We start from the raw sequence: 12,488 nt of genomic DNA, 5'->3' as shown, positions 1-12,488 counted from the left end.
CCAGTATTATAGTGGTAGAAGTTTTAAAAGCTTTGTCATATAACCAAGCCACAAAAATAGCTGTTCCCAAACTTTTTGACTGGTCACTCTTTGTCAGCTCATGATCACGCTTCTGCAATTGAAATCCTGTTGGGTTTGCAACCCCGCTTGTCTAGGTCATGACTAACAGTCTGGGAGCTGCTGCCTCAGAGGAGGGGCTGGCCTGTGCTGGGCTAGGTGCGCTGTGAATGAGATCTGGGAGCTGTGCCAAGCTCTGCCACCGCTTCCCTGTTTGTCCTTGTCATGCCTTTGCTCTGTGCCTCGGTTCCTCATCTCTTCGACAGGGAAAATAACGCTAACGAAGGTGGAGCCCGGTCCCTGAATGCTTCTTAGCTGCCTACTCCCTTGTGGCAGGTGCCGTGCAAGATCGTATAAATAAATGAAACAGACTGAAATGTGTCTAAATAAAACAATATGTACTCAGCATAAATCTTACACTGTATCCACATTGTACTCCCAAATTTGTTTACTGTACGTGGGTGAGTAATCCCCAAAGAGCTGCACGTGTGAGATGAGCAAGCAGATCTGGTCAGAAGGTGCTCTCTCTCTAAATATATGCGTCTTATTTGAGGCTGCTGATGCAGGCACAGGTGATGTAAGGGTACGAGTTCCTGTGGCCCAGGTATACAACACTAGAGTGGGTGTGCTTGGGGAGAAAGCTTTATTTCAAAAGCACGTTGAACTCTGCCCAGCCCTTTGAGGAGGTGGAATCTTACTACCCAAGTACTGCCCAGGTAAGGGTATCAGTGGCTGACAACAGATAAGATAATTCTGTGTTGTGTCCTCTCTGATGACCCAAATAACCCACAAACATAACTATTTATGAGGAATCAAAGTTGAAATACCACTGTGTGTATTCCTTTGCCTTGAAATCCTCTCCCATCATTTCCAACAGGACGATGTGGAGATCTGAATCTGACTTTTATAGTCAGCAGAGAGAAAAAGGCATTTAGAGTGTGATTCGTCTTCTCCTAAGGTGGCTATCTGAAATGGCTTAGGTGAATCTCACCCTGGAAGTGCTATCTAGCACAGATATGCAGGGTACAAGCTTGGACTTAAGCAGGAATGGAGTATTGGAAATTCTTTTTATTTGGAAGTGAAGGCCCAGATTCAGAGTATTCTCTGTTTAGCCTAAGGAAAGATAGCAGCAACTCACCAGCCATGAGTGAATGCAAATTACTTCAGCTTAATTAAGGTGAACTGGCAACCCTGTTCACCTAAATATGAAATGTCATTTCTCATGCAACTCTAGAAGGAAAATAAAGCCTAAGAGACCCCGATAGAAGGGACAGTGGGGGTGGTGACGAGATCTCAGGAGACCTGTCTCTGTAAATGACCTTGGTCACATCAGTCTCTCCCAACCCGTGCCTATCTCGCAGTGTACAAGTTTTCTGGGAAGTTTGGTGTTCTAGGCAGGAGTCAGTAGTGCTACAAACGGGTAGTTGGCTACCTGGGAGACATTAAGCAGAAGTGAGAGAGTTGAGGATGTTGTAGGAGATATTTGTGCCCCATCTCCATGGGTCCCCAAGTTACCGGATTCCTTTTGTATTTAGAGAGCCACATCCACAGCTCTTTGCTATCTGCATCAAAATTAACCAGCTGTTCAGATAACATTTTACCATCCCAGCACCATTAAAAATCATTTTCAGCCCGCTCTTTAATTACATGAAGTAGGACCTGCATACCAACCACACCTCTATACTCAGGGGACTTCTCCTGCCTTGAAGGCTGTCTGTGACCAGACCACACTGCAAAGCATACAGCTGACAGAAAAACAGTGCCAGAACGTCCAGACTCTTCCAGAATCTGTCCCTGTCATAGCTGTCAGCTCCAGCAGAGCACTGAGAATTGAGTGCAGGAGCTTTGGCTCCAGACATAAGCACTTCTGCCACTTGAGGAGAAGGCAGCTCTTTGGCTTCAGTCTCCGGTGATAAGTAACAGCCAGGGCACTGTGCTTCAGGCAGCACAGGCCATCACAGGCACTCCAGAAGAACACAATTCTTACACCTGTTCATGGATATTCATCAGCAGTTTGCTCGAGATATATTCAATTTTTTTCCTGCAGAGCTCTGTATGGTGGGCAGAACTGTAAAGACTGGGAGGGAAGAGCTTCACTTCTTTTAAAGTTTTGTTTCCCTGTCATGAGATTCATCAGATAACATTATTCACCGTGTATCATTTGACCTACAGCAGTTTGGCCCAGTTAAATGTTGTGTTCTGTCTGTTAAAAGAGATGCCACATATTTTGGAAGGTAGCTGTTCGATTTATGGGAGAGGAGAAGCAATGAGTGGCAGGCCTGAGCTGTACAGGGAGGGAAGACCTCCACTTGGAAAGACAGGGAATTGTCCATTTTAAATTTTTGAACTCATTATTGTTTGTTAAGATGGTAATAAGAAAACAGGTTCAGCTAACCTCCCCAGTACAACGGGCTCTACACTGATAACATTTCCCTTTCAGGATCGTGTTTGGCTTTCCTGCGGTAAAACCCCTGTGTACAGGTGTAACTACACACAGGCTTGCAGAGGACAGAGCAGGGGAGAAGGAGACATTGTTGTACTTTAAAGGTACCACCAGAGTTCAAAGGATACAGCTTTAGCAAGAGAGAAATGAAACTGGACACATACGTGTCGTGGCATAAGAGCACACATATGGCAACCGCTGCAGAGCAGTTCATCGAGAGCCACACATACAATTTGTACTGTATTTACACAGCCAGGCTCTCAGGAAAGCTAATCTGAATTAGTTTCTAGAGCAGGTTTGTTGAGTGCACTGAACTCCTCTGTGGATGCTCTTAGAGTTGATCCAGCTGGCTTGGCTTTGCTTCCAAGAGCTACTTCAGTTCTGAGCAGAAACCTTTACGTGACAGTTCATACAGTTCGCTGTGGGTTAAGTTCCATTTGAGAGCAAGTCAGGCTTCAACAGGAAAAGAGCACATATACTGGGAGTTAGGAATTATTTTGAACTCTCCATTCCAGCTCATTTCCCTGTGTACACTGACTCTAAGACAGTGGCAAGAGCCGGTGCAGTGAGACCTTCCCTTTGCTGCAACCAGTGATCCAAGCAGGGTGTTTAGTACCCAGTCGGATGAATAATAAGAAGCAAAAACCTGCAAGTAGTAACCATGTGTCAGGGGGCAGCCACTTTGACAGCAGGCCAGGGCATAAACCAGCCTAATAAAGTGAAATTATTTCAAATACGTGCAAATTCAGAAAGCAATTTAGTGACCTGAATTCTTAAACTGCAGCCAGTGGGCTTAGGCAGAACTGAAAAGAGAAATGAACAGAAAGCCACAGCTAATTTCCCCTGTGTCTGTGCAGAATTTTAACAACAGAAGGCTAATTTTGATGATTTGATAGAAGAATTATTGTTGAGTGCTGGCTCCTTTTATGAAATCACATGAGCCTTTCTCCCTGTTCTTTTGTGTGCTATCTACAATTGAGGAAAATCTGACTTTGCAATTCTTTATTAAGGGAGCAGCATCTATTTGCTTAGTTTCCATAATTTTACATACCCTACTCCACTTCAAAGCACCAGTAGCTTTGCTGTGAGCATCTTCTAGGCTCTAAATATCTTCCTTTTTTTTTTTCCCTGTATTTAGCCTATTTGTTGCAGTGAGGAAAATAGGAGCTTTTAGAACCCAGAGCACTCCATTATGATGTTTATTTTTGTCTGACTATGTGCTGGGAGCTGTACAAAGAGAACAACAAAGTCAGTTGTGCCATGGAGACCTTTTAGCCTAAGCCCTTTACCTGCCTGTGCTCCTGTCCCTGAGCCCTGTTCACATCACATCCAGCCCAAGTGGCTGCTTGGGAGCCCCCCAACCTCATCAGGTCATCACACACCCCTTGCCCTGCAGCAACCCAAGGCAGCTCTTCTCTCCTCTGGAGAAAGGTAAGGGGCCTTGAGCAACCTCAGAGTAAGCAAGGGTGGGGAGCTGGTGTGTGAGGTGGTTGCAGACGGCTCCTGTGCCAGCTCCGTTGCATCTCAGTAACTTCGTATAGTGCTTTTGGGTTTGGGAGCAGCGCTTGGGTGGTTTGTTTATCTTAGGACCTTAGAGACTGCTCAGCACTTTAATTTATGTGGGATAAACAACAGAGAAGGAGAAACTCCATAACGTACAGCCTCCTGCGCTTCAGTGATTAGATTGAAGGGGAAACAGGAGTCGCTTTTCCTCTCTCCTAATGAAGCTTCTCACTGGCTTAGCAAGAACACAGGACTCTCTCGCAGCTCACAGAGCAAAGCTGTGAGCTGCAGAACATCGTTTCAATTAGGGTTACACAGAGCCAAACTCATCAGCCTTTCAGTCCTTTGATTGCTGTCTTTTTTGCTCTCCTTTTGAGGCAGGCGCTGGGACAATAAATCGAGAGCAGGAGAAATGAATTTGAAACTGCAGCAATTTCATAAGTAAGATGAAGGGGAGAGATAATCTCGGAACAACCGGCCCAAGCAAACTTACTCCTACTGCCTCATTCCACTGTTGGCTTCTGTTTCGTGCAGGACCACAGACAGACCTGCCAGGAAAATGTCTTTGTCCCAGCAGGGCTCTGCAGTGTGCCTGTTCTCATCTAGTGATGGTTGGAGGGAGGATTTTCTCCAGAAGCGACTAATATGACTTAAACTGGTGTGTGGAAACATCACGTAAATGATGCAATTAATTAGAACGGTGGAACCAATTAATTTTGCAGTTTGCTAACCGGTTACAATTTTGAAAAATTATTTGGAAAAATTCCTCTTCCCTTCAATAATTGAAAGAACATTTTCAGTAATCTTTTAAAAAGTTCTGGAGCAGAAATTTGAGACGTTCTTGGCAGAAGAATTTGATCTAATGAAACAGTTGATAGATTCAAGTTGGGCTCAGGAAAACAGAGAAGCGTAATATAATTTTAAAGGAAAATTGAAATGTTCTGTTTTAAAAACTAAGAAAAATAATCATTCCAAGGTTTTTTGCTGGAATTATTTTATCAATTTGACATGAATTTAAGGAGGTTTGATCAAACCATTTCCAGTAAAGAGTATGGATATTTGGGAAGTGTTAGCGTGTTCTCTACGTAGTGCTCTGCCAAGGAAACCAGAGTCTGCTCTTCAGCTCTTTCTGTGTCACCAAGAGCTCCAGTTATGAAAGCATCAGTCCCCTCAATTCATCCGTGCAGCTCTGATTAACACCGCTGTGGCTTCTCATTTGAGTCGAGGGCAGCACTGGAAATTGCAGCCTATTCAAGCACAGACAAGCAAATCAGAAGCCTAAGACGGGTGACACGGAATTAAAGGAGTGAGATGAGGTGTAATGATGGGAACACCGAGCAGTTGCTGGTACTGAGCTACATCTGCTGTTTCTCCTTCTCCTACCCCTCGCCGTTCCTCCCCAGCCCCCTTTTGCTACAGTCTGTTTTCAAGAAAGCCAATGTGGTAAGGTGGTGGTTTTGCCCGCCTGCTTCGAGCTCAGCGTGCCATCTCCCACCCACAGCCTGACCTTGCAGCTGGGCGAGATAGCTACACATTCCCCCCATGCTGGGATTTGTACCTTCAGCTCTAGAAGGAGAATGATCACAAACCTGCAGGCTGAATCCCTCGAACTCAAGTGTGCTGGCCAGACTCTCTCATACCTGTCAGTTCTGTTTAGATGGCTTGTTCCTCCTCTCCAGACTTGGAGCAGTTAGTATTTCTGTTTCTGTTCAAGCAGCTCTTTGTGATCTAATTTGTTTGTGAGCACGTATATGATTCTAGTAGTTACCAGGTGGAAATTCCTGTCCGTGGGTGTGCAGTGTGACCCTCTGCACCATTCACTCCCTTTCACTGTATGTTCACTGCAAAAATGCTCTTAAATTTAAAGGTGACATTCATGCTCCCTCTGGTGTGCCCGGCTGCCGAAGAGCAGCTAGAGCCAGGATCTGTCTGTTTAGGGGATATCTTGTGCTGTCTATTCCAGTCTGGTATACGATGAAACAGACATTATATACATGCCCTACACATGCACTTCCAGTGCAGCCGAGCTCTCCAGCCCCTATAGTGACATTAGCAGCCTAGAACACTGTTTGCCATCAGGACTGTGTCCTTCCAGGGCTGTTGTCTTTCTTCAAGGTGAGAAAAGAAACGCCAGACCTTACTGCTTTATTTGGAGGGAGTGGTTAGCAGTAGGTAAAACACAGAAGCATTAAGCATCCCATAGCAGTACCCACAACAGACACGTCACAAATGCACCGGTTGCAGATCCAGAATCAAAACTCTGCAGTCTACAACTACCTGAAGGGAGGTTGTAGTGAAGTGGGAGTCAGCCTCTTCTCCCGGGCAACTAGTGATAGGACAAGAGGACACAGCCTCAAGCTTCGCCAGGGGGGGTTCAGGTTGGACATTAGGAAGCATTTCTTCTCAGCAAGGGTCATTAGCCATTGGAAGGGGCTGCCCAGGGAGGTGGTGGAGTCACCATCCCTGGTGTGTTTAAGAAAAGACTGGACATGGCCCTTAGTGCCATGGTCTAGTTGACATGGTGGTGTCAGGGCAACGGTTGTACTCGATGATCCCAGAGGGCTCTTCCAGCCTGGCTGATTCTGTGATTTTAGTGGTTTGGTTTTGTGGTGCAGTTCAGCCCACTCTAGCTTGCAAGCTTTACCCGCTCTGAACAATTGCATAGCTCTATTGCATAACACTCAGTTCTTCGAGCCACACCTCGTCCTTTACAAAGAGATAAACACTTGATTTGAAAAAGTACAGTGAAGGAAAAACCCTTGGTGTGTTCTTCCAATGCTCAACTACAATTACAGTTAGATTGCTCCTTCTTTTTTTTTTTATGGGCTTGTCTAAAATCACTGCAACCGAAGGGAGTGGTTCTTAGCAGCTTCCTTCATCGGTGAAGTTCCCTATAAATCAGTATCAAATCACCTCTTCTCTGAGAGAAGCTGAATACGTTGTGCTCAGTCACTGATGTTTTTCAAGCCTGATTCTTGTGAATATTTTCTGTACCTTTTCATGCTTTGCTGCTAGACACTAGAACTAAAACAGCGTACTGTATGCCTTCCTAGCATTATATGTGGTAGTGACTAGTATCTCCCTTACACTTTACAGTTTCCTCTTTATTTGTGCAATAATTGCTTCACCTTTTTCTGGTGGTAGATTTGGAACTCAACTAGTTATATTCAAGACTCTGACGTTCCAGAGTTCCTTTTTAGGACACCAGGATATCAGCTACCCTCTTCAGAGTGTCATTCAAGTTCTTTGCTGCCAGATGTTTTACGTTTGGCTAGAGTAAGAGGCATGTCCTTAAACTCTGACTCTTTGATCTGTTACAGATATAAAATATACAGCATACACTAAAAAACCCAAACAACAATCTGGATGTCATCTATGCATAGAGATGTACCCACAGCTGGACATAAAGATCTGAGATCTGACTGGTAGAGGAGTGCAAGGAAATTGCTCTGGAATCTCACTGGGAACTACTACCCAACACATCACTCTTAACCATTCCTTCTGGGAAACTATCAGCTGACCAGTTTACACTAGAATGCTGTATGGGACGAATTAAATCTCATATTGTGGTCTGTCAATAGAATCAACAGTTGGCTTATCTTGAAAATTGTGGTTTCATGACAGCGTGGAGATAAGTTTAATGGACGAGCCCCTGTTTGCAGGAAACAATGGACATGAGCTGTGCTGCCAGCCTTTAATTCTTAAAGCATGACATGATTTGGGGGTTAAAATACAGAAAAAGAGGCCCTTCTACATCCAGGCCTCCATTCCATACAGGAACTAGAAGTGATTAGAGAGGAACCAGCAGAAATAACACTTGAAGCAGAGCAGAGGTTTGCTAATGGGTGCGGGGCTGAGGAATGGTTCTGTCCTTCAGTCCAGGAGAGTGCATCCCTTCAGTGCCAGGTGCGCTCTCAGACCAGACAAACTCATTGTGCCACATTTTCCAGCCCATTAAAAAGGCGAGGCGCTGAGCTGGTGTTTTGCTGCAGGCTAGGAAGTCCGGGTGGAACATGACATTTGCTAGGCTGCAGTTTCCTGGCTAGAAGGGCATGGCCAAGTGAGATGGTAGCTGCAGCAGGTCTGAGGGCTCTTACTTTGGCCACTTGAGCTTTTCCAGCGTGTTAAGTCCTCCTGTCCCTTATTCACAAAGAAATTTCAACTAGAAACACATACTTGACTTCCTAGTGAACAAGTTGCATGAGACAGATGAGGAAAAGGTGTCTGGACTTACTTTTTGAGGTTTTTCCTTTGCAAACAGAAAAAAAAAATGCAGCCTTTGGATTTATTGTCTCTTTCTAATGGAAGTTCAGATTATGAGGTGCAAAATGGGAATCTTCCAGGTTCAGAAACTTTGCTACCAGTCAGCCACACTTATCAAAAGTGGCTTTTCTGTCTAACTAAGAATATATGTCCTGTCGGGCACATTTTTATGGGATCTTAAGATTTGTTGATCACACCACAAAAGCAGAAGATGTGATGTTAGCCCTTTTGTTGCTGGAGCACAGAGACTATACACAGATCCCGTAATGACAGTGAAGAGGAGACAGTGCCAGCAATTTGAGGAAAGTCTGGCAGGAAGCTTTGAGGAAGCCTCCCATGCTTTGACATATCAGAATGACTCTTTCTCTCTTCACTTTCTCTACAGGCAAGAAAAATTCCATTCTGCTGCATAAAGTCCAGCACGACCTCAATTCGGGGGTTTTCAACTACCAAGAGAATGAGATCATCCAGCAGATTGTGCAGCACGACAGAGAGATGGCCCACTGCGCTCACAACGTCCAGGCTGCCGCCGCCGCTGCCGCCGCTGCCGCGTCCACGCCCACCCCTGTCATCTGGACTCCCCTCATCCAGGCACCCCTGCAAGCTGCAGCAGCCACCACGTCTGTCGCTATAGCTCTGACCCACCACCCACGCCTCCCGACAGCCATCTTCCGTCCTCCGGTGTCCGTCCTGGGTTCCTTGGGACAGCAATCCAACCAGACTCCAAGACAGCTGAAAAGGCTGCAGTCTCTAATCCCGTCAACTGGGCCTTCTGCCGTTGGCTCTCCCTCCAGTACTCCATCCCAGCTGCATACACCAGGAGCAGAAACCCCTTCTTCCTCTTCCTTCCACATCCAGCAGCTCGCAGGATTCTCAGCTGCCGCCGGCTTAGGCCAGTTCCAGGTGGGGTCCCCTCCAGGTGGCTCGAGCCAGCCGGGTTTGAGCAGCGCATCCTCGGTGGGACTGAGCCACTTCCAAAACGCACCTTCCGGATCACCCTTAGGTACAGCTCAGCCCATGCAGCAGCAACAGCAGCAGCAGCAGCCAGCCCTTTCCAGCGGTGGATTTGGGCACTTCCAGCAAGCCACAACTAGCTCCCCATCAACATCACTCACCCAGCTCTCATCAAACTCACCTCCTAGTCTTCTCAACCAGTTCCAGCCCACCACAAGACCACTGCAGGGCGGACAGTTACAGCAGCTCTCGGGCAGTGGGACTTTGGGGGGAATGAATCACTTCCAGCCCCCTCCTTCTTCCAACTCTCCATCCTCCAGCCTAAGCCAGCTGGCACAGGCCTCTGGTGGGCCGTCCTCAGGCCTGTGCCAAACACATCCAAGTGCATTAGGATCTTTAACTGGAACAATAGCCCAGCTCCACCAAGAGCGGCCACCTTTTGCCTCCATGTCTCCACTACAACAGTCTGGTGTCGCCTCTCCCTGTTATACCCCTTCTGGCCTTAGTCCTCCGAGTCAGAGCCCAGTGGCAACAAGAACTTTTCAATGTGGCCCTTCTGGGGCTTCAGGCTCTCACGGATCTCTGCTCCTGCCTCAGACCGCCAGCCCGCCTCCGCAGATCCTGCAGTCCAAGAGCACACCGCCTGTGCCACCAGGACGTCTGAACCAGGACATCAAGTTGATTTCTGCTTCCCAGCCATCTTTGCCCCAAGAGCTGGCTCAGACACTGAGCCAAAGTTCTCCTCATTCCTCTAGAGAATCTGTTTCCAGCTTCTCTCCTTTTCCTGGTGGAGGGACTGGACTTCTTGGGAAGCCTTGTAGCTCAATTCCTGGGCGTGTGACTTTACCACGTCAGATGTCCTCAGGTTCTTTACCACATCCGCTGGTGTTTGGGGCCAGCGCTGCGGGCGCTGCTTCTCTGACTGCTGGTGGGCGGAAAGAATCCATAGTGTTCACAGGGGATCTGGAACCTGTCAGATCCAAACTGCCCTCCAATTTGTGAGGACTCCTTCTGAGAGCTGGTTATGTCAGCCACGCAATTCAGTTCCTGATTAGACTTTCATGATTCATTTTTTCCTTTTCTTTTTTTGCCCCCTCCTCTTTTTTCTCCATTTCTTTTGTTTAGGTTGAACTGTGATTAGAAACAAACAAAAAACACACGAAAAACAACAAAAAAAGAGAAGATAACCAGGTATTCTTAGAGCTATAGATTTTTGGTCACTTGATTTTATAGAATATTTTAATACATGGAACAAAAGGATATGAGCAAATTTAATCCAACGAGGTAACGCACAGACAAGGCGTGTGCCTGAGCTGGAACATACGAATGATCAGCCATAGAAGCCACCAAAAAAAAAGGTTTTCCTGTTGAGACAAAGATCTGAGGTTGACGTGGGCCATAAAAGGGAACATCGGGTCAGGCCCTGTAGCTGGTGTTTTTAGAACAGCTCTGGTTGGCCTCAGCTTTGCACCAGCTGTGAACCTTGCCCGCAGCACCTAGTTATGGGGGGACTTGGACGGCTCACTGTGTGCGTCAGAGAGTTTCACTTCCTCCCAGGTTTTCTCCTGTGATCAGCAGGTTGCAGAGGAAGCAAGAAGAGGAGTGAGTTTCATTAACATGGTCCCCTCTAGGGACTGCAGAAGGGCTGAGTTTTCGTTTGGACTCCATCTGAAGAAGATAAAGGTGACCAGGAGATGGACGGGCCTGACTTCAGATGCTTGTCTCTTTCTTATTCCACTGATGCTCTAGTGGGAACAAGAAGCAATCCCTTGTAAGTCACCAGGAGGGCAGTGAATATCCCCTCTGTATTTTTGTAGGCGGCGTGGATGTGGGTTGTGGGAGAAGTCCTGGCCTCAGCCAGCAGAAGAGCCCAAGCTTCAACCTCTCAGTGGTTCGGAAAGTGCGTGTGCTGTCTTCCAGGTTGGGGCGTGCAAAGCAAGGGGAGGGATGACAAAAGAGGCAGCACTTTAACCTTCCCTCTCTCATTTTCATGTCTCAGTGTCCATGGGCTGACTGCTTTGAAGAGAACTGGGTAGAAAAAGATTGAAAAATGGGGTGCAGTCACCCCAGCCCTCCTCCTCCTTTGCCCAGGGGAGTTTGAGTTTTGAGGCACCGAGGGCAATACTGGTGCCCAGCCAAGAATCCTCCAGATTTGCAACTATGTTTATACCATTAAATCAGATTAGACCAGAAATTTGGCCAGCCATGGTCCATGCTTCTCCTGTGATGGGGGAATTGAAATCGTTTGCTTGATTTCACCAGCAATAACAGCCTGCACCTGATTGGCTTTGGTCTTGCCCTGCAGTTGCAGCATCACGGGACACATCTGGGGCCTGGCAGGCACCTTGAGCTGGATTTTTTGGGCTCCCCTGATTTAAGGCAGTCAAAGTGGGATGAGGACAGTAAGGGGCCATTGGGTGCACACAGCACTGAGAAGCTTCAACCTTTACCTCTAGAAAAAATCTCTCCTTTTCTTTTACTTTGATCCTTTCTTTCTCTTTTGGTTTTTCTTAGGCCAAGAGGTGTCTCCAGCCACCTCACTGTAAACAATCAGGTGCTCAACTTTTCTAACACGTGTTAGAAACACATGTCCAGCCTCCCCCTGTTTCCAGCTATCACGGGGTCCTTTCAGCCCTCAGAGGGAAAGCAGGACTTCAGGCAGCAGTGCCAAAAAACTTAACTATTATCACGATAACGATACAGGCCCACGTAACTCCTTCTCTTACCTCCTCCCACCCCAGCTCTCTCCCAAAACACTGGCTGACAGTTGTTTTTTATACCGAATCGTTTGCAGAACTCTTGACATGTGCCTGTAGCTTGAATGTTGCTGCAAACATGCCTGGGCACTCCAGCTTCGACGTGCTTTGGTGGCTCAGAATTCAGATGTAATCAGCTTTGGTCTTCCTTAAAGGGTCAGGGGAACTCTAGAAATGTTTTTTCTACTCGCTACATACAACTATATATGTGTGAGTGTGTGTGGTGAGAGGGGTGCATGTGTGAGTGTGTGTGTGTATAGATTTATATATATATATCTATATATACACACATGCTTTTATATATATAGTATAGTTATGCACATACGTAGTTATTTATGCACATGTGTAAGCACGCACACACACACATATATTTTTTATCTCTCTCTCTCTCTCCTAGTTTTAAAATACATGTCAGTTTTCATCCTTCTGTAGGACTGATTGGCAGGTGACAATTATAATATATAGGTCCTGCTTTTCCAAATATGTACAGGTTCATCTTGAAACAGGATCAG

The 12,488-nt window shown here is 46.5% G+C and overlaps 1 protein-coding gene across 1 annotated transcript in view; it reads left to right on the top strand.

The window, feature by feature from the left end:
* HCN4 (hyperpolarization activated cyclic nucleotide gated potassium channel 4) overlaps window positions 1-10,222 on the top strand; it is a 102,329-nt gene extending 92,107 nt beyond the window's left edge. Inside the window, exon 8 of the mRNA XM_068410614.1 lies at window positions 8,652-10,222. Within this exon, the coding sequence (XP_068266715.1) occupies window positions 8,652-10,222 (1,571 nt within the window). The remainder of the gene's footprint in view (window positions 1-8,651) is intronic.
* The last annotated feature ends 2,266 nt before the right edge of the window (window positions 10,223-12,488 follow it).

The sequence above is a fragment of the Nyctibius grandis genome, chromosome 11 (assembly GCF_013368605.1).
Source record: "Nyctibius grandis isolate bNycGra1 chromosome 11, bNycGra1.pri, whole genome shotgun sequence".
In the NCBI taxonomy this organism is placed as follows: Eukaryota; Metazoa; Chordata; class Aves; order Nyctibiiformes; family Nyctibiidae; genus Nyctibius; species Nyctibius grandis.
Note: the sequence above shows the minus strand (reverse complement) of the source record. Positions and strands in the feature narration are given on the sequence as shown.